Source organism: Diplotaxodon limnothrissa, linkage group LG13 (genome assembly GCF_057381915.1).
Source record: "Diplotaxodon limnothrissa isolate DT_005_m linkage group LG13, D_limnothrissa_male_GT1.1, whole genome shotgun sequence".
Lineage (NCBI taxonomy): Eukaryota > Metazoa > Chordata > Actinopteri > Cichliformes > Cichlidae > Diplotaxodon > Diplotaxodon limnothrissa.
In genome coordinates this window covers 13,861,300-13,887,300 of record NC_140608.1, presented here as the reverse complement: position 1 = coordinate 13,887,300, position 26,001 = coordinate 13,861,300, and the positions used below count along the sequence as shown (strand labels likewise).

The 26,001-nt window shown below is 37.8% G+C and overlaps 1 protein-coding gene across 1 annotated transcript in view; it reads right to left on the bottom strand.

Annotated features, from left to right (window-relative positions):
• Positions 1-25,643, bottom strand: part of hpse2 (heparanase 2) — a 49,561-nt gene extending 23,918 nt beyond the window's left edge. Inside the window, exons 1-3 of the mRNA XM_085369278.1 lie at positions 25,258-25,643; positions 23,410-23,564; positions 22,364-22,525 (exon numbers count right to left, since the gene is read on the bottom strand). Of these exons, the coding sequence (XP_085225404.1) occupies positions 22,364-22,525; positions 23,410-23,564; positions 25,258-25,643 (703 nt within the window). The remainder of the gene's footprint in view (positions 1-22,363; positions 22,526-23,409; positions 23,565-25,257) is intronic.
• Between the last annotated feature and the right edge of the window lie 358 nt (positions 25,644-26,001).

Here is a 26,001-nt window from a genome sequence, read left to right as displayed (position 1 = left end):
CTTCAGCTTTCAAACTAAACCATTCAAACAACCAAAGAGGACAACATTCCTTAGCCATACTGTGTAAGTACTCTGTAAGATGTACTTGAATAAACTGACTGCACGTGGTGCAGGATATACCTGGAATGTATTCTGCAACCAGTTCTGAATTTCGTGTGTTCATTTTTACACACGACAGCAGAGTTTCTTCCTTCAGCAACATTCAGTGAGAAGAATGCAGACAGACTGATTTTCCCATCATGGACTCCTGTGGTGATGCGCTCCTCAAAGCATCAGGCACAGGATTGTTCTGTTCTGTTCTGCAGCTGACTGCTCACTCATGTTTATGTCTGCTGTCTTCATTATTCTCCCTATGCAGTAGAGGATAAGGCCAACTGCAGATGTTGGCATACAGTGAGAGTGCCAAAAGTGTTTGTTTATATTTTAATGTGTGACTGTAGGCTGCTCCTGGATATCTTAGGCTCTTGTTTTGAAATTTAATCTGTTTGAATTCATTCCATTAATGTAAATATTACCCTGAACTCTAACCCTTACTTCCTAGGTTCAACAGGGACCAGATGAAGACTGTGCAGGTCTGGTTCCTGCTAGAATTTGCTCTCAGCTCTGGATTTGGCACCACCTGAGTTTGCCAAATGATAGCTTTGTCCAAAGTGGAATGAAGACAAATGCAGAGCAGACTCGTGTGCATGTAAAAGGTTTGGATACGTGTCATGCCAATAAAAGGCATAGTATTTAAAAATGGATACAACTAGCTTCAACAGAGGACACATTTAAATAGTGAGTAATGCTTATTAAGTTATATCTGAACTCAAATGTGTTTGTGTATTCAGCATTTACTCCAACCCTTTATTTCTAGTAGAGCACTGGCTATGTATAATCCAAAGAGCAAATAGAGAGAACAGAAAGATTGCTTGTTGCACCTGGCATTAATCTGCTCTCTGCTAATAGCAGGACAAAGCCTGAAAAGCAAAAAATGTTTGCAGCAACAATAGCTTTATTCCACAAAGCTCTTTTGGGGAGTGTATATCTCCTGGGTAAACTCCCCGTTCTCTGTCTCATTAATAACTATCAATAATGTTATTATCATAACTGCTATTATTGTAACTTCTTCCCTTTGTGGTTGGAATCAGAGTGGCGTCTGTTTGCAGCAGCAGAGTTGAGGGCAACTGGACAGAGAAAGTAGGGCCAGATGTGGCTGTCAAGATGAGTGATTCCAGGCCTTTCCTCACCTGATATCTGAGCAGAAGGCAACCAGCCTTACTGCAAGACACAGCTAGCAGGCCTGCAAACACATCATAAAAGCATCATGAGATGTATCAAGCTACTAAAAATACTGTTTCTCTGCTGGCTGATCTAAGAGCAGTGTGTAAAATAAGAGTCTATGTGTGCATGTCAGGCTGGTTACTGCTAAATCTTTATACCGAGTCTAGGTCTTAAGCTTATGAAACACACGTATCTGTTGTCGTATAAGCTGAAGGTGCTAAAAGATATTTTGCACTCAGTAATTTTAAACATAAATTTTGCTTTTCAGACTATTAGATAAATAATTGCATGTTTGACAGCATACTCATCTAACGGATCTATTATACAGACTTTATAAATGCATATTTATTTATATGCATACTATGATTCCAGCTTATCAAATGAAAGGATCTGTCATTTCTCCTGTAAGTTAAATGAACAGGGAAAATAAACATGCCCCCCCCCCAAATATCTGAAGAAATCAACTTGGTACCTGCAAAGGTATGACCTCTATCATTATCAGAATTTTTGGACATATTTTTGATTTTGGTTAAATAACTAGTAATCGAAATGATTAGTTGCAGCTCTAGCAGTCTTAGCACTGTATTTATACTTATTGTAAAGAAGAGTTGAAATTAAGGCTGACCTAGACCCATTTTGTGTGTCCGATTATGGGTAAAAAAGAAATATATAAAATATATAAAATTCTGTTGATAAGGTCTCCTTTTTAAAATAAAAGCAATCCCCTGTTAGCCCATTGGTGAGCAGTTGTTGGAGTCTCTTTTTCACACTGACAGCAGCTTGTAAAGAACATACATTACAGCATAGCCCAGCATAGCAAAGCTCTTGCTTATCATCTAGGAGGTGGAGATCATGTGTTTTCTTAAAAGCAGAAACAGGTATATTTGCTATCCTGATGTCAGAAAATCTGCGACTTACTGGGGCAAACTTGACCCCCATACATAAAGCTATGCAGACACTAAAAAGCCTTTAAGATACAAGTCAGTGATCTTGGTCAGACAAAATGAAGGCACTGTAAATTAATCTATTTCATCTGTTATAGCTCACCATCACATCTGTGTGATGCTACAGCACAAATGCTCCAGGATTCAATGAACTCCAGAGACATACTGTGGTTGGAATTCTGAAGGGAATACCAGAACTTACTATTTCTGGATAATCACTCACAAACTTAGACACAGATAATCAATAAAGCAAACATTAAATTGTCTTTTCTGTTCATCCCAATTACATTTAATAATATCTCTGAAGCACTTATCATTATTCAGCTTTCAGTTTTTAAGAAAACTAAATCCTTCAGAAACAGGTCTTACATTGTAATGTGGTTTAAAACAGGTCTCAAAATTCTCAATTACACACAAAACAATGAAAGCCTGTCTAAGAGGTCAGACTTTACTGTACTCAGCTACAATCTTCTCTTTTATCTTACAAACAGTCCAGCCAGAAACAAGCAGAACAAACCCCAGAAAGCCGTGTGTGCACGGGTGTGCATTTGCTTATATGTGTGATTCTGCTGGCGTGCCTTTGTGTGTTTGTGTGTAGCGGAAAGAGTGGAGTCTGGATATTGTCAAGCTGTCTATCTGATAGAAAAGCCGGCTCTGTGAAGCAGAGCGGCCGGCAGCATCAGTCAGCGATATGCCTCATTTCTGCAGTTCTGCATATTCCTTCAAACACTGAGGTACACATATGTCTATTTGCACCAGGCCTCTATGCACTCACACAGTGTTTACTGGTTTACATACCACCCACATGAGCAGACACCCATTTAAAGTTTCCAATGAAATCCCACTCTTTTCTAGCACTGTGCTTTCACTAGGTTACTGTAGCTGACAGGACAGGTGTATTTTTACATGAAAGTTGTTGCTATTACAGCTTGGATTTGTTTCACTTTTGAGCTGCTAGATTCGCCTTCGTTATATCACACAGCCTCACTAAAATTTCATAAAAGTTATGAAAAACAGATTGAGACGAGGATCACACAACAGAGCTTAAAAAAGCAAGGGACGGCATAAATATAAAAACCTAAAATTTGAACTTAAAACATGAAGCACCATCAGGATTTCTTTTAAATCACAGAGATACTATATTAAGACTATATTTTTATTATCAGTGAACAACCACATTTAACTGAGAGTATACATTACACAAAAACATTGCAACCATTCCAGACTACTCTGCAACATATGTTTTTGTGTACTGGGAGGAAAGTGAATGCAGGCTAAAATGTGAGGGATCATTTGGAATTTAGTTTCAGTGATTTATGAAAACATTTCTTGCTTTGAGCATCAAAAACAGAGTATATCCATGCATTCTCCACCATTTATGCCTTGGGAGACAAAAATACCAAGCACAGCAGAAATTAGTTTTCTGTTTTCATTAGATATTTAATTCAATACCGAAACAAAGTTGCCAACACAATTTACAACTACTAGTTGAATGGAAATCAGTCTGGAGTGGGTGTGTGCACACATTCACACACACAAATTTCAAACCCAAAATGTAACCATACCCTATTCTTAATGCCTTCACCTTTAAAATGTTATGATTTATGCCATAGGACTTGGCTTTTGTGCTCATTAGGATGACATGTCTGCATAATTTGACTGTGTAAACAGACCTAGGTCCCCACAACATGAGTAATACCCGGACCGCTCACAGAAAAAAAGACTGCAGCTGAGTTCTGGCTTGCTTTAAAAGCCAAATCAAAACTGAATCCTCAAGAGACATGTGCAGACAGGGTAGAAGGCTGTTTAGAGAAATTAATTGTGAGTCTTTTTTCCTGTTTATGGACACAATATGTTTTCCACAGATGCACATGTGGCAGTCAAGTTTCCAGAGTTCTTGAAAAGTGTCCACACTGCTAATGAAGATGATCTAAAATGAATTCTAAAACTTTTTATGTTATTTTTCTTTCCTCTAATGATTTAATAACTTTGTAGATGTAGGTGGAAAAGAGAGTTATGCATGAAATAAAATCACACTGAGCACACTGCCGCCCTGTAGGTGCTTGTAATTTTCTCTGTCAGCTGTAAAAACTCACAGCGCACTGGCTTAAAGTTTGCAGTGAAACGCACACTGTAAACTCAATGGGGAAAAGATGGTGGAAATGGCTATTCTGAAACAATACATCCATCAAATTATTGTTAACATGCTGGAGAAAATTGTTGATGACAGTTTATGAGGCTTTACCAGATGGATTAAAATTAATCTAACATTTATACTTACACACAACACGTGCGGTTACAACATGCAAGATGTCATGAAAGATTTGGAATTAAACTGCCCAAATATCCAGGAAAACTCAAGCTCAGTGCATTTATCATCGCCACCTCCATTATGGCTACAATTTCCAGCAGCTCCAGTGGTTCATCTCTGCCTTCTGTTTCTCATTGGTCGGGTCATCCACTAACCAGATCCTCTCGGGCTGCAGAGCAAGACCGTGTGACTGAAGCAAGATCATCTGAAGACTGATATATCCAATTATTTCAACAGCTAGTCAAATGCTCAAGAGCAGCTATCGATCAAACCGCAGTTTAACAATTCATCCATATCGGTGAAACCCAGACCAGTATACTGTTACGGTCGCTGTGCACAAAGATGTTAAAAGAGGTGTTTTGCTATGTTCGCGTGGTATATCTATGACTTACCCTGACGCTAGCTTGACACTGAATGTTATGGTTGCGCAGAGGGAAAATGTGGTTCTAATATACTGCGAGCCTGTGCTGCTCCACCAGCATGTTGCACAGAACCCAACGCCTCCATGTTTACACAAACACACATCTCCACATGGACTCTCCTTTCATACAGGGGGGCTCCACTTCAGCAAAACCATTCAGGTCAAACCACTTTTGTATTTTGGAAGAATGCAAGATATGTGGTGGGCACCTGTTTTCAATTCTGTTAGTAGAGGGGGACTGATATGTGTGTGCGTCCATATGTGTTGAAACCAGAATGTGAGAGAGAGATTATCTCAATCTGTGAATTTGCTCTGACTAGACTTGTGTGTGGCCCCCTTCTGTGAACCCAGTGTAAAGAGATGCAGAGCAGCTCGACAGGACTGGTGAGTAAGATGAGTGGTATGTTAACATACGCTGTTCTTGATGTAAAGTAAAACAACTCTGTGCTCCTGTGTGTGTGTGTGTGTGTGTGTGTGTGTGTGTGTGTGTGTGTGTGTGTGCAAGCACTATTTTCCCTAGTGTTCCAAACAAGGCAAGAGGATGCAGCATATAACAAATGAAAGGCAGTGAAATGGACAAAATGACATCAAGTGTCTTTTATTGGCTTTGGGCCATGTAACTCAGTGTGGGTGTGTTTGGGGTGTGAGTGGTTTTCACATCTGTTTGGCAATGGCCGCTGTCTATCACTCCCTAATGGGAAAAGCACGCTTGTTAGATACTAATGACCTCATTGGCTTGTAAAGATACAAGGTGTGCGCAAGGAGTGAATTCCCAGGAGAGAAACATCACCATGTCTGTTGTATTTGTATGTACTGTGGAGCTACCTATAAACCACTACCAAACACAACCAAAGCACGAAGTAATACAGCAGCCATTATCATTAGCCAAAATTGTTGTGAATGATTCTTTTATTACAAACTGACAGACTGTTTAGTAACTTGTGAATCGAACTGAGGGTTCATCGCTGTCTAAGGCAAACAGTTGTCTTCATAACAAGATGATTAAGATGGCCAATCTGCAGCTTCTTTGCAATGTGCAACCAATTCTAATATTTGAACACCCAGCATTTACATTCAAAGCGACACCACAAAGGCACGCAATTAGTCAAATTCGATGAAGTTACTCTTCTAATATTATTGTATTACAGACAGGAAGTAATAGAAATAAAAGGGTTTTTTGATAAGCAAAAGAAATGCTTCTTGATGGACAGGCTAGTATTGCCAGTTGGCAGGGCGCTGAGACAAAATATAAACTAACTTGCATAACTGTCTAGGGATGGATAGTATTTTGTTAGCAGTCATACTGAAGAATAAGACCTACACCATGTTTGCTGCAAAACGATCTTCATCAGGTCAAGGTCCAACACAAGACATGTGTTCAGACTTGTAAGCATTAGAAGTTATTAGAGTTATTATGAGATTAATGTGGGGACTTGTTTGGAGTCTGAGACAGAGAAAGGAGGACATTCTGACCCAAAAAAAAAGAATATTCAATTACATGAAAGTAATATATACATATGGTCTGACACTTTTGTTCTGTTTGCACCATATGTCCGTACACTTCATGTAAAGGAAAAACTTTAAAGCTTTTTACATGAAAATATGTATATTGTTGCTTTTATACTGTAGGATATAAAACTGCATTTTTACCATGTAACATATTTTACACTTCATAAACTGTTTACTTTTTTTGGCCAATGCAGGGCAGTTAAGCAAAGGGTGTGACAGTTTCACTACCAAAGATTAGTAACGCTGTCACCTACATAGAGGGTTGTTGTAAAGCTTCCGCCTCTTATCTGGTTAGCCATCTCGTCTCACACACCTCTGCTGATGCTGTAATTAAGCACTGAATGCTCTGTAGTTGTAGAGAAACAAAACTCCTCCACATACATAGGCTGGAATGAATGAGAGACTAGCCCAGGGCTTTACTGCCCTGAATCATCAAAGAGCTTGAACCTAAAATATTTTCAGGAGTCCTTTAAACACCCCACCTGCTTAGGATTCAGACACAGTGGCTATCTTCACAAGTTTTTAACAAATGCTTCTTTTAACACCTTCACCATCATATTCAAAAATTATACCACTGGCAAAGGGCAACAATGTGTTGGGGCATAATGGACATCTGCTACATTCCAGTTCAAAAAGGGTATCTTTGACCCCAGGCAGTGTGATGAATGAGGGTTATGAAGACCAGATCCCAAGCGGGCAGCAATGCAAACACACAGTATTCCAGACTCCCTTTCACTGCTAGAATAATCACCATAATCACAGCAATCATCTTCCACTCTCAAACTATATCCACACACATTACTTATGCTTCACTTAAACTGGAGGTTCTTCAGCTGAATGTGCAGAGCCAGATTAAACAGTTACTGAATCACCATCTTGCATAACAACTTTTATAGGTAATTATACATTTATAATATCAGATGCTGGGAAAAGACAGAAAATGTTTATAAAAATGCTACTACGTAATGTGCAGACCATACCGACTACATAAGCCATTTGTTATTTTGCAATTCAAATCTAATCACTTATAACTGCACTAATTAAATATAATTGACTGAATGATGGAATAACATTTTAGAAATGTATGTATTATTTTCATAATAATTCTCGGATAATACCTGAACCAATACTTTGCCAGTGAGTTCAAGCCAGAGAAAAAAATCCTACAGGTCTCTTAAGATGATAAAATCATCATATTTTCAGGTTTAAAAAAAATGATACATTATGAAATTAGAAGATAAAAATTTGAAGATTAGAAGACAAAAGTGCACAATTGCTAATTTAGCACAGTATAAAACACTAAAAAAAATGTTTCAAGGTTTTAAATTTACATTCAAGGAGACCTTTTATGGGTTTTTTTCATATCTATTATATTCTTCTGGAATGTCATGGAATAACTTTAGTCACAAAAACCAAAACCTATATATGTTATGTTGGCTCTCTACACAGGAACTCAGTTCTTTCTGTCTAAAACAGGCAGTTTTAGCTTTAAATCTTGTGGTCACTACTTAACGTGAAAAGATCTAACACTGCTATTTAGCAAACCTAAAATAAGCCCCTCAAATGTCTGTTTGGTAGATATTGTTCTCAGTGCCTGCTTATTGTGTGACATATAGGTCAAAAGCTGTATATACTTGTGCAACATAGGATGGAATCACTGCAAAGTCCTTTTCTACAGCTTGCACTTGCATGTCTGCAGCTTTAATCATGGACCTCTACCTTCAAAGCAAAGCAAACAGTCCAACTTCTGTGTCAGACTGACTCAAAATCACAATGAGGATCATCAGTGGTGATGAAAGCTGAGGTTTTTTTGACATTCATAGGTTTGTGCACTGAGAATTTGTTACTCACGATCAGCATCTAAGCATGCAGTTGTACTGGTATCTGATGGAAGAGATTTGCTGCAAATCACCTCAACAATGGTGCGTGTTATTGTACAAAACTGTCCTTTACCACAAAATTTAATTTAAGTTGAAGGATCAGAGTTTTAACACCGTGGAGGAGATCCAGCACGTTGCAGATCAACACAGTTCTTGATCTAAAAACAAGCAGCAGTCCTGGAAGCGATCATTCCATTCACGTGGCCATAATGGAGATAGCAGTGAATTTTATAAAAGGTGAGAGTTTGCTTTTTATGACTAACGTGGATAACATAAACCTTCGATCGCACCTTGTTCGAATAACATTAAATGTCTGGTTTGGAAATGCATGATAAGACGTCAGTTCTACAGCAAGCTTTAAAATGACATCATCATCAGATTTCTCCAGCAAAACAACCTTCAGTCCCATGAGATTTTTACAGCACCTAGTATGACAGAGATGATATTCCTGCCAGATTTTCAAGGAAATAAACACAGAAACATTTTCCAACTAATCACCTTAACAAATCACATCATCAAAAGTCCTCTCAAACCATCCTCTCAACAGTCTTGTGCTCTGGCTAAGTTTCATGATGTTGTCTGCTGAGAACCTAATGCTATAACAAATTGAGCCTATTCTTCATCTGAAAACATTTTTTACTCCATTTGCTTTCCATCTACACAAGGACTTATTGGCAGAGGCTAGAATGCAAGTGAGATTTTGATTTGTTTTATTATTATGTTTTGGTCAATTAGTCTGTTGAGATGTTTGCGGTTTAGAAAAATGACATTCTTCTTTAGTGCTCTAACACTTGTGGCGGTACTTTTAACCGATGCAAAAACCATATTGTATGCTAAAATATTTGAATTCAATCACACATATTTTTCCAGTTTTACAAATAAATACCATTTCATTTACACCCAGTGTAGGAAACCTCAAAAATACATTGCTGTGTCAAAATATTACTGCAAGTTCATCCATCAGAATAAACATTTTTAGCATTAGTGATTTGATTTGCACCATTTACCAGAATATCCTTTAGAAAGCAGTCCAAGTAATGTCTGCTCACCAGTAATGCTGATGTACTGAATTTATTTTAGGATTTACTTTTTCCCCTCAAATCTTGATCCTAGATTATTTAACCATTAGAAACAGTGTATGACATTAACCCCATGAGGGACAAGTGGCAGAGTCATGCTAAGAAGTAGTTAAAACAAATAATTAATACATAATTAGGATTTTATAAGCATTGTTTTTTTGTACCTGCTTACAGTTGACAGTAATGTGCTCTGTACATTTTTCAGATCCTAAACATATTTTTAGTAACATAATTACATTTATATTATAAAACACAAACGGAAATATGACTGAACTATAACTATATGATAAAATCGAAATCTTTACCAAGTGTGTAGAAGGACTATGCTTGTACATGCCATGCAGTTTAGACAGCTTACAGTGTCTTTTTCAACGTTTCAGTAAAGGTTGCCAGTAAAGAGAAGATGCTCAACATCTGGTGGGACTAAGATGTTTACATTAGAACTTCAAAAATGTTTCATGTTGGGAGATAAGAAAATCAGGAGATTTTAGAAGATAAAAAGGCAATGTGTCTTGTAATATCTTCAGTATTTACTCTTAAACGCTGGAGACAGCTGTCCTTCATTTGCTTAAAACAAAAACAAACATCTAACATCACCTGAATCCGCTGGATCATTTTTAACATAAATATGCACTGAGACGTTGGCTTAAAATTTTTACCGCTGACACAAGTTAGACTAAAAGCAATCAATTTTTGATATTTCTATAATTGACGTGTACTTATTTTATATACACATACATATGATGAGTGAAAAATTTAAACTCAAGGCAAATCTAAAAAAGCATCAAAAGATGCCAGTTGCTTAACATTATAGCAGAATCAGCTACGGCTTTGCTTCAGTGTTGAGATTCTAATGTTGCGATGAATGCACAGGAGTCTTGGCTCAGCTCAGTTCCCATGTCTCTTCTAGACCTACAGTAAAGGAGTTTGAAGGCAGCAGACTTCAGCAGGGGTAGCCTAAGTAATGCAGAGCCAGGCTATTAGTGTTGTGAGTAGGGCATGCTGGCTCAATCAAACCCTGGGTTCCCTACTCTGCCAGCGGACAGACCAGGCCAAGCCAAACATCTGCTCCTGGTTAGAGGTGTCGGCTCCTGCCATTCACAGCAAAAGTTCAAAACCTCAGGGAAAGATTTCACTTGGCCTCTTCTTGCCTGGGCCACTGCAAGCAGTCCTGTACTCTCCCTAAGGGAATGCAGGTCTGAGGAACGTACCACGAAAATTCAATTCCAGTTTTCCTTTCCGTGCTTCGCTCCTTTGACCGAGGCAAATTTCATTACACACTTATGGACTTATAAAATTCCTTTAATAACAAAGTGCATTGTCCCACAGACCAGGGTTCCTTTAAAGCCAAATCGCACCAGAGCAAAAGGGCTTTGAGGCCAACCATCTATAAGAACTGAGATGCTTTAATGCATGAAACACACTCTACTCCAATTTTTTTCCCATCCTTTTCTTTCTATTTTCCTTCTATTTCTTTATAACACATAAACAGTTGTATAATATGGTTAAGACATAAAATAAATAAGTTAAGTGGGTTGCACTGCTTAAGTGATGAAAGGCCATAAAATATCTTACATATTTCCTCTGTCATCTTGTAACAATCAATCAGCTGGCATCTAATAAAATCTCCAAATAAAAACCCAAAGCACCAAATTACTGGATACTTAAGCCAATTAACAAAAACAGAAACAAAGAGAGACTCTGGAAAATGAGAAAGAAAACAATTTGGTCACACATCTAACATTATGCCTCTATTACTCTTCTAATGAGCCAAAAAACTTTACGGAGGTGACTGATTTTAAGTTGAAGCCAAACAACTATCTGTTGTTGGTCTCAGTAAAAGTAGGTTACCATCCTAACATTCAAGCATAAACTGGCTTCCATATGTGTCCGTCCAAGTTCCTAATGTTTTCTTTTCTTTTTGTTTTTTTAGAGATTTACAAACAAACAAAATACAGGCTCTGATAGTGATGTGGGTTCTGACTTTAAGACTTAGACTCAAGGCTCTATCTGATCAAAACACACAGCCCACCGTGCTTCTCTCACTTCAGTTTACAACATTTTTCAAGTGTAAACAAAAACCCACACTGTAATCCATTACTCCCTAAAGCTGCTCAGTGATCAGAATCTTTCACAATAAACAGAAATGAAAACAAGCAACAAAAAAAAGGAAAAAAGGGGAAAAAATACAAAGAGACGATTCCCCTGTGAAGTCGGTTTCCTTGTAAGACTTTTTAGCAATTTCCTGCAACTCTGGATTATGTTGTTTGAGCACTGGATTTGTTTGGTTTTTTTGGGATAAAGTCTATGAATCGTTGCTGTGGAAGGTAGCTGGGCACCTGCAGTTTTAATCTTTCTAGAGGACACGATACTCAGCTTTTGTCTGGATTTTCATTATAGAGATCTGAAGGAAGGAAACAACTAATGTTGTTTATAGGTAACTATATCGACACAGAGCATGATTTGACATACTTGAGCCACTTTCTTTGTAAGTTAGAGATGTACTTGATGCATACTCATGTTATATATCTACAGACTGTATTTAAAAGATGGATATGTCTCAGGGTCTGAAAAGTGAAGCAAATGTGCTTTAAACCTGCAGCATTACTAAAGGACGTGGCGTGCACTCGCACTGTTAAAAAACGTAAGTCGAATTCATCAGAAGTCCAAGAAAAATGACCCCATTAGTTACTTAGGGCCAGATTTACTGAGGAATTAGTGTATTTCAAATACAAAAAAAAGACATGCTTTCTTTTACGTTAAATATTAGCAAAATTAGCAGTAAACTGCATGTTGCAAGCATTAATAAATCAGTTTTCAATACTGATTTATTATTTGCATGTTCCCACCTCCTTCATTCAATGTTGTTACTGTGTTATCTTTCTATTTAAAAAAAACAAACCAAAAAAAACCCCCCATCAAACCCAGTTTATGCTGGTACAATTTAGTTTAAAGCCTTCTTCAGTACAGCATGATTTTTTTTCTTTTTAATTAGGCCTTTTAGACAAAAATGGGGTCTGATTTGATTAGTGGATGTGCTATAATAGACAAATCTCCATCTTACTGCAAATCCTGGACTTGTCAGTCCATATTTCAAAATGTTCAAGTTGGTGTTTCAGAACAGTATTTTTACCAGCCACCAGGTGAAGTTATCCATATTATACATACAGTTTATGGTTGGTTGCACATCAGAACTTAAAGATAATAGATGTGTGAAAAGATAACTCCCAGACTGAATAATGCATGCATGTCATGCATGTCCTGAGCTTTTTAATGCAGAAATATTGCTTTAAGAACAGCAGGATTTGCATAGTTCAGAGGCAGCTGTTAACAATGAACTGATATGACTCTGTAACAAATCAATGAGTCCCAGTAAAGTAGCAGGTATATTTGAGGATGTTGCCTCAACACAGTAATTCTTTCTTTGAATTCTCACACTGAGGTACAAATTTATAATGGAGGAATTGCATTATACTGCTGTTTGTCATTTGAGTTATGTGTTGGAAAACAACTTACAATTTACTGAGCCAATACTGAAGCCACTTAAAAAAAATCTGGCATCAATCTTCACTTTGTTACATCACTTGAATTATTTATTAAATATATGAGATCATTTTGGGATATGTGGGTCAGTGAGTAGATGGAAGAGGACAATAATATATATTGTTAAGTAATGGGTTTCATAATCAAGAATATTATGCATTTTTTTCATTTGTTTTGTTTTGTTTTTTGTTTTACAAATAACAGGGTCTTCAGACACCACCTCAAAAACAATATATTTACACATAAAAATTTAGGAAGTAGCTTCTTTACACATCCCTCTAAGGCACCTAGATGTCCTCTTTTTATGTCCAGGTCAAAGGTCATGGACAGCCAGCAGCAAGGCCCCTGAAGCAGATAGAACTTGCCCTTTATTTCCTAACCACTTCAACAAGGAGACACATACTTTCTCAATTATGGTGTTTCCCCTCCTTTCTTAGTGATAACAAGTTTTTTTTAATAGTTTTCTAAAGGCAACTGTGATTTCTTTTAAGCTATGAAAATAGAAGTACATCAGAAACAATATAATATGGTATTTTTATAAACATGCCAAAAAAAATCATTATAAAAATTGACTGTCCTGATTTCCATCCATCAGTGGTAACAAGAAATTGACACAAGCTAATGGGTTGTGAAAGATTTTTGGAAACACCCTAGTTATTAAAGATGTTTTTGGAAGGGTGCTTTGAAGATGTTATTTGTGCTCTGAGGCTGTTGGGAAATCTAACACTTGTGAAGCTACTGATCCCTGAACATTTACAGGTTTGCTCAACCTTGAAGGCACAGTTTACACCACAGGTGTTGGCTTGTGCGATGGATCTTAAGTGCTGGGCCTGGCTGAGATGGTAAAAGATTGTTCTAGAGAAAAACTGGAGGTCTCACATGAGTTGAAATGTTTTATTCATCTTCAAGTTTTGCTCTCTTTTTGCTCTTTATACTTCCGTTTTGATCAGTCTGTTGGTTCACTTCTCACTCTATTCATTCCCCATTTTTCCCCCCTTCTCTCTGCTCTCTTATTCTTCACTCATGCTCTTGTTTTCTCATTTTGAGAGTTGAGGGCTGTGCTGTGAATCTCCAACTCAGCAGGACACCATGGAGTGATAGATGGCCTCTGACAAGGTCCAACACAATCCAACATATGCTCCAAATGAAAAAAAAGGAACAGAATTAAACAGGGTTCACAAGTGGCCAAAGAAAAACATGCCAAACATGTATGAAAGCAACGTTTTTTTGAGGGGGGATGGGGTTTAGTGCACGATGACACAATAAGTTGAATATCCCCAGTGTTAAAGTATGAACACAAAGTATGAACCAAAGAGAGGAAAGAAACAATTTATCCAACAGGAATAATGTGAATGATTATGGTTAGAAAACATTGGGTGCAAATCACATTAAACTAGAGGAAGAACGTCAGTCTGAAAAGGTGGTAAGTAGTCTCATCCATATTCTGCAACTGTGCATATATATTATATATCTAAAGTTACATTTACCACTGCAACTAAGTATTACAGAAACGTTAAGCAGAATGTAGGAGGAAAAAAATAATATTAAAATTATTCAGGTAAAACATATGAAAATATTTTATTTTAATTTCTTAATATAAAAATGTAATATAAAAGAACAGTGTTTATGTACTCATGCTAAAATTGACTCAACTCCTTAGATACGTACTGATGACGGCTCAGCCCCGCAAAACTGTATTCTCTCGCTACAAGAAATAGCAGACACTTTCCTGGAGCACACACACGCATGTAGCAATGTTGCCAACATTTGTGCGATGCTAATGAGTGTGTTAAATTCCAGGGTAAGTAGTTGAGAGAAGAAACATTAGCGTAACATTCTTAAACACCAAGTCAAATCACCTCTCTAAACAGCAGTTACAGCTTTTTAGCCCCTTACCAGACCCTATTTCCAGTGCAAACTGTACACACAATGAATACATATGGACAGGCACACACACAAACACACACACAGGGTAATCTCATAAATAACGGATGACAGCCTAAGAGTCAAATTAAGGAAATAAAATGTGTCTCACTGGTAATGAAGGAGGCATGTTTTCTGCCTCGGGATAACAACTTCATCTGGACCCATACACACACTTACAGTCTGTATAAACACACACACACACACGGAGACCTAGACACACATATATTCAAGAGGTACCAGCATTCCAGCAACAGAGCCATCCCACTGGTACAAGCTTGCTCAAAGCAGTCAAGAACACAGTGCCATGATTTGAAATTTGACACAAAACGTATGTTTTCTAGAGCTCTGAAGAAAAATGTGGAGGTTGGATGTCATGCCAAACAATCACGGGAGAGGAAGGACTGCTTTCAAACATTTCCCATGCATCAGGCTATTAAAATGACATTCGTTTGCAGGTTGCTGGCACTTGTCTCGGGGCATATTGCAAACACATGGAATTACATGTTATGTCCATCCATGATTTAAACACTGGGTATTCTTTCGATCAAGGAAAAACAGACACTTCTGGATCTGTGTAGGCCATGTGGAAAGGGTAAGGAAAAAAAGTAGGCTATATGGCAATCAAACGTTTGTCACGCTGAGATTACATCACTGGTGATAATTGTAAACTGACATGTAAGAATGAGAAAAAAGCACTTTATAAATTCAGCCAAACACACATAAAAAAAAAGGTCACACAAATTCACATGTAGTCATGTTCTGACTGAGCTCCTTTGTCTATAGATAATTCACTACTTTGAGTTATGCTGTAAATGGCTCTGTGTGTGAAACTGGTTGCAGTGACGTACCGCAGGGTTTAAGTCTGGATCCAAATCTTTTCAGTGTGCACATGAACATGAATAATCTAATGATGCAAGTTATTTAGAGAATGGTTGTTATTACAGATACACTTAAAATGAACATGACTTTAAACAAATCTGCGCTAAGATGATACACATGGTGACCGAGAGGACAAATGCAATGAAGTAAATCCCTGAAAGCCACAAAATATATATAAAAAAACTACAAAGAAGGTTATGGTTCTGAACAAAAACCCAAAAGAAAAGAGCATGTCTTGTTTCAAAAGATATAAAAGCAGATGGGATACATTTTAAGCCAATAGGTAAACTAAAGTGCAGAAAATTTGCTCAAGGTGTGCAAGTAATGAAGACATTAATAATTTTACTACTCACTTTAAATTTATGGTGTGTTTTTTTGACACATGGATCCCTTTTGTAACTATAAATCCTGTTTTTGTTAACTGGTTTTCAGGCAGGTCATTGTCAGAAAAATATTGACTTTTCAAATCAAGTGTGTGCCCAGATTTCAGCGTGTGGATACCAACAGTACTGTCCCCAGTCTGGTTCTAATGCGCTTTCATAAGTGTGTGTATTGCATCTAATGTAATACTGCAAAAAAACAACAAAAAAAACCAAAAGAACAAAACAAAAAAACTACTATGTAAAACCTAAGACCGGAAAACAATTCTGAATTTCAAACAGAATTTAACGCTAATTTGGAAAAGCTTATTTTGGGTATTATCATAATAGGCTTTGTCCAGTTTGCAGTTACTGCTTGAATTGGCAGAACACAAAACAGTCCAATTTAAATATTTCTTCTTTGCAATAAATAAAAAGTTAAAAAATGCAAAAGAATTTAATTAAAATTTGTGAAATTACTATTGCAAAACCTCTTCAACACAAACTCCATATAAGACAGCAGTAATTTTGCTTCACCTAAGTGTGAGTGCAGTTTGAAGGCAGAAAAATACTTAAAACTCACACTTCACGTATCTGTGAAAAGAAATGCTATGCTTCTGACTCCCTTAAGCTATTGGCAGGACAACACAGCAGGGTTCTAGCATCGCTTCTTTTAATAGTACAATAAAGTAAACAGCTGGGCAATACGTTGCATGAAAAAATATGCACACAACCTTTAATGTTTTTTCAACTACCTCCACTCTGTCCAAGAACCGCAATAGCTGCTCATATCTAATAATATCATTATGGATATATACAAATCAAAGCAGATTATATTCACTCTCCTGCTGACATGGCAACTGGCTGCACTGTAGTGTTACTGTGTGAAACTTGGCAGGGGAAACTCTCATAAATCTGTATTCAGCAGTGAGCTAAAGATGGTCCGGGTACTGAAGCAGCTGCAACACCAAAAACCAAATCCATTACAGTTCACGCAAAGTGTGAACATACTAACTGAGGCAATTTTAAACAAAAAGATGAGGAAGCCGTTGGAGAAACACTTCCGGTCACTCACGAAAGAGTTTAAAGCATACGATTAAGAAGAGGAGTGATAAAGGTCTGGGAGAAGATGGTGAGCAGAACAAATACAAAGAATAGAGCATGTTTCCCAGTGCTGCGAGAAAATGTGTTTTGATTTTTTAAAAAGAGAAAGTTATAACTAGAGGCTATAGACAGCTGTGCCAGTTTGTTTTGATGAAAACATTTTCAAGCCATTCACAGATGTTCAGTGAATTCCCCGTTCTGTTCCTAATGTTTGTCTTTCCAGATTTTTAACATATTCCTGTATGTTAGTGTCTCATTACACTTTCTGTCAAGAATTTCATTTCAGTTTTCACAGTTGTACTGCACACAGGATAGGAGTTTTTCGCACAAAAAATCCGATTTGATATCTGAGCTGGGGTGAAATATTTCAATATGTGTTTACACATTTGATGTGCAGTTTTACATCAAGTGTGTACACAAAAGTACAGCTGGTTTCACAAGCTAGAGTGCAGCAGTGTGTACAGTATTAATGAAAACAGTCAAACATAATAATCAAAGTTTGCATGTCCAGCCCTGTTCATATTTTCTAGCAGGCTTAGAAAGGCTATCCACTAACTCTGTGGAACATTTGAGATATGCATACAGTGAAATTCTCCTCTATTCTCCCATATGTTGCAACTCAGAATCTGAACACTGACTAAGTCACTGAAACATACAGTCGTTGACAAAAAACCCTTCAGTTTTACATGTAGACTTCATGTTTAGGTAGAATTGTACACACGCCAAACAAACTACGTGGCCAAGATTTCATTTAAGCACAATGACCTTTATCAAGTGCACAAGAACATTTGTTGCAAAGAATACATTACATAAACATTAACATATTTCACTTTTCTGTCATTCTTCTCATGTTTCCTGGGGAGCTATGCATCTTTCTGTTAGCGGTTTCTAGCCTTGACTGTGCCAACTTACAGAGAGAGGCTCATGGTATTAGTGTCTGATCTACTCTCAGTAATGTTTGCGTATACCTAACAACTGATTAAATCCCATAAACATTCATGTCACTTAATACTGCGAGTGTGAGATCAGACTAAGAAACAGAGAAAGAGTAGAGGCTAAATTGTGACGTCAGGCTCCAAACCATCTGCTAGATCATGAAGCCAACATTTGACTCATCTTACATTAAAATAATATTCTTAAGTGTGTCATCTCAAACCAAAATTTGATCAAGTGAAGTGGTCATCTTTGTCTCACTATACTCAATTAAAATAAATTCATCTCTATGTACCATCACATAATGACTCCTCTTTGCAATAGTTTGTGCAGGGGACACTACTAATTTAAAGTCCTAATAACTTTACTCCTTCTGCAGTGATCTTCATTCTTGGCTTCTCCAACAAGCAACAGCTGGCTTTAGCAAGGACCACAAAACTGCCAGTTATCTTGGAGTTTGACATCTTGCCTTTATGAGGAAATCAACTGCTAATCAACTGCCATATTTCATCAAGATACTTCCTCCCCCAATGATATAACTATTCACGCATGTAAACATAAAATAACCAACCAAATAATACTATTACCTCAGTGTCTGGGTAGGGCTGCATTGAATATGACAAATATTGATTTTATGCAGTTTTTGCAAAAGGTATAAGAAATCATATCATAATATTCATATTCAGTATTGCCTAAAGACAGACTCTGCTTTTTAAATTTTAACAGCAAAGGACAGTGTAGCTTTTTGTATCTCTGTCACCATATATATATATATATATATATATATATATATATATATATATTAGTGTAGGCACAATGCAGTTTCTTCCCATTGGTGCAGCTGTTTTCAGCTAGAACTATAAAAACACTGATTAGATGAGTTCTTTTTGTATTTAATGTCAAAGAAAACATTTCAAGATCATTGATACTTTTAAAGTAAAGTAGAAAACTTTCCATTCACTCTCCTGCAAGCAGCTGCAGACCTCATTACTGACAATGTCCTCCTCTTCACTCTTGCTTCTCAGATTTCTCTGTTTTTGGAAGATTTTCTTCTGGTTCCTATTCACAAATACTGATCTTCCAGTTTTATATGACAAGAATAACACAGTATAGGAATTCCTAAATTGAATTGTGTCTATCCTTTGAGTATTCAATACATGAACGAGGTTTTCAATGTCCCAAGTTGAACGAACTGGTCGCTTCATTCAGTGTAAAACATGCCTATCCTCATGTGAAATCAGAATAGCTAAACTAACAGTAAATATAAGAGAGGTGTTGTGTTATGAAGAAAAGGAAACTGATAGAGTTAGAGAAGAAAAAGTAAAGCAAAAAAAGAGAAAAAGGTCCAGGAAGTGATCCTTGATGGAGGAATATTCTCCTGCAGAGAGACATGAAATGACGCTCGCCATGACCTTGTCTAAGGTCATGGTAATTTCTCAACTTCATACCCCAGCTGAATGTGTCTGCGCATGTAAACTCAGAGTGGCCCCATTACTGATAGCTCTAACAAGCCTAGGCCAAAGGTCAGACAGTGGTGAGTGGAAAAGGATGGAGAGAGACTGTTAAAGGTCTTTAAAACACCACCTGCCTTTACACACACACACACACACACACACACACACACACACACACACACACACACACACACACACCACAAGCACACACACCCACCCACACAAACACACACACACAGATCTTGACTAATTGTTACCAGACCATATTTAAACACATCCTTAGTGCCTCTGAACCCCTGTTTCTCTCCAGCACAGAGATGAAGTTTCTGCACAGATTGGACTTTACACACAAACATGTTCACACTTTCAGGACTTTTTCAGTGTCATCAGCGTGCATTCTGGTGACTTATTTCTCAACTAATGGTTGCTCAGTTCCACATTTTTTGTTTTTGCACCTTTAAAAGAAACCAATAGCCTCACCAATTCCCTTAATAGATTCAAATAATTGCTTTTAGCTTAGCCTGTGTTTGGAAAAATTAGATGTTTTTGTGAAAAGACTTTCGCTAAATTAAGTGCAGTCTGATAAGAAATGTGGCACCTGCGTAAAACTAGCATTACCCTATGGGTCTCCAAACTGAGGTTTTACCATTTAAAAGGACATGATTCTCCATGAGTCCCAAACACTTAAAATGTCTCAAATCTAGGAAAATAACAATTAGTTCATATTCACAAAAGGTTAAATGTATCAATATTTTAAGATTATACTTCATCAACTTGCTTCAGCAAATTTAAAAACAGTTTGAAAACAGTATTTACAGGATAAAATAACATATCTTTTAGTCATTGAGACAAGCTGTTGCCTCTCCTCTATGCTGCAGCTGCTGCTGCTAACATCCTCTTTGTGACAGGAAGCAGCAGGGTTTATGGGAAATGTGGTCTTAATTTTGAGCAACATTAGCACTATACTACATGTAAGACTGGGACTAGGTGTCCTGATCATGTTTTTTTAAGATTATGGCTATTTCTTTTTCAAGAAACAGCAACTCAGACAATATCAGAATGATAATGCAAATGATGTCAATGCATCACAACAACATTGTGTGTGTAATAAGTATTTGTTGAGATTTGAACTGCAGAACTGGATACTCCAACACTATTTTCTGCTGATCTTACAGTTTCGCACAGTAGTCATGTTATATGCTTTTCTGAAATTATACAAGTTGCATGTCTCAACAAGCTTGGCCATAACATCCACATTACTAGTTGCTCGTACTGTGTCTTTAAATTTGTATTCATATGAGCACCATATGACAACAATGCAAGAAAATATAATTACGTAATTGCTACCAGCATGTTTGATCAACAATAGATCTGGCTGTTAAAAAAAAAGACAAAGAAACAAACCCCCCAAAAAACTTCAAACTCTCATGCACAGTAGATGTCCAAAAATGCTGGAACTCTGTGTAAAATCTTCAGTTCCTGCAGTGATACAATGAAATACTGCAAGGCCATGGGGTTTTTTTGCACAGTCAACAGATCAGTATTAATGATAGGGTGCTACAGTAAATAACTCCTGACCTGAACTTGTGAACTGACCCCACACCCGAGCAGGTACAAATTCTTCTTCTGTGTATTTGCCTACTGTGATAAATGCGATATGTCTGTGTTTTCACTGTTGCACTTGAGACTATTTGAAAATATGCAGCTGATGTATGGTCTTCATATCTGCCTCTATCACTCACACAGCAACACACAGAGGGTCTGTCCCAGGGAAGCAGTACAGTCTGAATACATGAAAAATACTCTGTAGACCAACTCATGCAAGGCTTTTTTGTTCTCTGCATGTTATGACCAAAATATTAGTGGCACATTCAACGGGGTTCAATTAACGTATATTTGGATTCTTTACATAATTTATCAATGACTTTAAGATTTGCATGGCCAAATATTTTTAATGTCTCCAGACAGAGAACACGTGGTCATGTACATCACTGTATCTAATGATTCCCTTCAACTCAGGTCCCTGCTAATTCCCAAGTCCAACATTACTTTTCCAAAAGAACTTACAGGTTTTGAAACTCTTTTTTGGGTGGTTCAGATTTTGGTATAAAAATCCCACCAACCCAAAACACAATTCCAACCCACTGACTTTTCAACATGCTAACGAAGATAAAAAGGGCGTGCATAAGACTTAACCTTCCTAGTAATCAACTACAATTTTATTTTGAATCCAAAGTCCTCTGAAACCAAACAAACAGCATGAATTAATTATTGCTGACAGATGCAGCCAATTTATTACCAAGTCCAAGTCTGTGGACTTTTCTGAGCAGTACAATACTTTTAAAACATAAATCCAATATTTTACTTTTGCCTCTGTTACTATCCTCTCCTGCAGCTTCTTATTTCCATCCCAATCAATCACAAAGGAAAACAGATAAGAAATGCAGCCCACCCAACATCAAGACGTCAGAGTTCCTTCTGCGGTCAGGTTGAGTTAACTGTAACCAGCGAAAATGTCAGTGCTCTGTTTACTTGCCTGCTGCTGCACCCCTATATCCATCCTTACATTCCTCCTTTACAAATTACATTTGTCATTCTGAAAGCTGATGGTTTACACTGGTGTGCTTTGAACCTCATGTGAGTGCACATGCATGTGTATGAACAAACTGCAGACAATACGCCAGGATATGAATAAGTGCCAAAAAAGGCCTATTTTGTGCGTGCGTGCGTGCGTGTGCGTGTGTGTGTGATCTCCTACCTGTTATTGTAATGTTGCTGTAGATGTTAGACAGCTGCTCTTTTAGCAGAACAAGCTGGGTGGTGGCTGCCTTCTCCCTCTGCAGCTCCAGCATTATATCAGGATGGCTGGCCAGTTTGCAGCCCTTCTGCTTGTCCAGTGCAATGTCACTGCGCACAATATCTGAAAACCAGAATGAATGGAAAAAATTATTATTTTATTAATATTTTTGCCATAGAGAAACCTATGTTGCAATTTTTCACCCCAAACTAATTGTACATATCTTTTTTTATTTTATTTTAAAATTGTAATTTGACACTGAAACCAGAAGGCTGCGGCAGTTTAACACACTGCCAAAGCCAGAACATAAAGTTATATCTGTAACCCAGTCTGTTACTATTCAAAGAAACACACGTGTTTTATTGATATCTAGCAAGACTAAGTATATAGACCACCTCCTTACATCGCCATTTACATCCTCAGTTGTGACTTTTTTTTATAACACACATTTATCTAAAATGAATACAGTCTAGTGCTCTGCCTTTATCATGTGTCTAACATGAAGTGTGCGATCAAACTATTTAAATAAAATTAATCCAAGTTAATTTTTAAAGTGTACACATTAGGGATGCGTTAAACTGTAGTCCACTGGGTTATACTAAGACGTGTTTCTAATATTTTTTCAACACACTTTAGTGAAGCCATATAAAAATATCTAGCCAAATATCTGCCGTTTTTTAACGTCCTGCTGTGAAAAAGGCATAACCATACTATAGGATCGATATATTAAAAACAGTTGTAGCGGCTAGTAAAATTATTTGTTTTCTAACTTTTCTTTTAAACTTCTGTTTCTCTCGTCTTCGCTTTCGTTTTAGCTAGGAGTCCTTAAACTGGCAGCGTAGCACAGCGTTTTATGAAGAAATAGGCAACCCTAGCTTCAGAGGATTTAACATTCCCTCAAAGAAATGGGGACTGACATGAGAGCAAACATTTAATCATCTTCTAAAAGTCGGTCTAAAATAAATACTGGGGCCAGAGAGAGAGGAGAAAATGTCATGTCTAATCACCGTCCTCGTAGTTTTTCAGATAGTAGTCTGGTCCCGGCCCTCTGAACTTGGCGAGGTTCTTCTGGTTGTTGAACTGCAGGAAGTCTGTTCGCTTTCCACCAAAGCGCAGAAACGCGGGCGACAGGCCTCGCGCCAGGGTCACGAGCCGCTTGGAGCTGCGGATATGGAACAAAAAGAAAACACTTCAGCAACTGGGTGGTTTTTACAGACTAGACTCACACGTTAAAACTGCTAACCTGTGTACATTTATAACGAGGGATATATTTGTTAAAGTCAGTAAAAAGTCGTCGTTCTCTGTGATCGTCCTGTCTCCCGTTCTTCAGTTCCGTTTACTTCAGACCATCCAGCTATTAAACAGATTAGCTCCAGAAGAAATTGGATTTTCCCGTAACTGCTAATTTGCTGCAGGTCTATCATAAAACTTTTTCCCCTCGTCTGCAGACCCACGCCGCATTTGGCAGCCACTACAGCGGGTAGTACAAGGCCATAAGCTGATGAACAAAGGATTAAAACGACACACACACATGCTTTGTGTAGTTGACGAACAATTCTATCCTCAATATTTTAAAAATATTTTTCCCAACTAACTTGCTGTTTCTTTACCTATTTTCTTTCATACACTCAAGCTGCCTTTTACTTATTCATGTTCTTTATTCACGTGAAATAGAGGCCGATCAAAAGGAGCGTGTAGTCCATACAAAGCTATTCAAGCTAAGTTCATATTTAGTGAGTATGAAGTTTTCATTTTTTTAAAAACTAATTCAAAGTATAGAGAGAGACTTCTACTTTGCTCGATTGTCAGTCTAAACCACATAATCCAGTTCAATTATGAAAAATGCGGAAACGGCCCACGAGTCTTACTGAATTTTTAATTTTGGTTGATCACACATATGAATCCTCGTCATTTCAATGTAAGGGTAAGAAACAACAATACGAACTACAATAATAATAAATATAAAAATCAAAGTTGGAACAGTGGTTAGGTGACACGTAGAAGTGTAACGGCTATGTGAATAAAATATCAAATGTTGTCATATATTTACTGTAAAATAATAACCGAGAATGGGCCACGCGCGGATTAAGATGTGCTCATTCTTTGTCACTGAGTGGTTTCCAGTTTATATAAGAAGCTGTACCGAATAACATTATCTGGCATTACTCAATACATGTCATAGCGGGCCAGAGACTTCTTAGGGTATTGTCAGTGTGTTTAGTTTAAACACACTTTAAAGTTATTATTGAAAGTCTGGGTTTTAATAATGCTGCGCTTCATTAGCCAAAATATTGTGACAGTGGCGCGGGTCGTGGTCTCAGTCTGTGCTTTCCTCCAACTGTTCAGAGAAATACTCAGGGTGAAAAGTCAGCAGTAAATAAATAGTTACCCTTCATTATTAAAAAAAAAAAAAATGCAACATAGCTGCCATTGGAACCAGTCGATCTGTTCTTTTAGTTATTTTCAGAAGGTGAAAAGTAGATTGGCTAACTTATGAAAGTGACATTTTGCATTTTAGATTTAGATAGACATTAGATCATTTTTATCAAATCTTGATGCAACAGTGCACACTGTAGACTATAACAGCTGCAACCCTAAATGGACAGTTTTTGAAGGAATCGTCCACTCTCAGTGTAGTCTTTTTTAAAGTTAAACTTTGCGAACCTCAGTCAGAATCAGTATGGAGAACTGGACTGCTTGGTTCCCGGAGTGAGAAGGAAACGTGCTGGATCGATCCATGACAACTCAGACAACGTGGCTGCGTGCGTAATGAATAAAATAACCTCCAAATATTTTAGAGGAGGGCACCCATATAGATCGATGTAGACGACAAGCAGGAAAGGGTTCTTTTGTACCTCAGAAAGTCCAGCCATCCGTCTCTGATGATCGAGGGGTCCAGTTGGAGAGAGAGGAAGTTTTCGTTGAGGACTCTGATTGAACTGCGGGTGTTGACATCCAGGAGAACCAGCGTCCTCTCCAAGAAGCCTTGGCGCTTCCCAGCGACTGCAGGTCTCTGATACGTAGAGGAGGACGAGAGCACCGACTGCACCATCAAAATAAGCAACGATGCCAGCCACAGGGAGGGCCATGGGAATACGCGCGGAGAGGATTTGGGCATCTTCTTGGTTTGGAGAGCAGGGGGATCAGTGTGCGCAAAGAAGCTTAAAGGTGGAAAGAAATCAAGCACTAAACAAACTCTGCTTCCGAGGAGTTCGATGGCGGTTCTATACCTCGGTTTCATCGATCTGGATCTGTCTTCCTGTCTAGCTGTCTCACCCCCTCCGCCCCTGCCCCCCCCCCCCCGCCCCTCCGAGTATTTCTGGGAGCTGCACGCAAGAGCGCACGCCCCGAGCCAGCCTTTCCCGTTGTGAGAGCAAGAACTGGTAGGAGGAGAGAAGACAGTACCGCCCCTCTAAGGTTCTCCGAGGTATGAGGACAGACTACTCGAAAGTCTTCCCAGTTCACAAGTATAAGAATTTAGTCTTACGAACTATGATTGCAGTTTTTTTTCCTAAACACCGAATACAGAGGTTATTGTTTTCTGAAGAAACTGACATTAATCGTTGTTTCTTAAAACGCTGTTATAATGGTAAAATCAA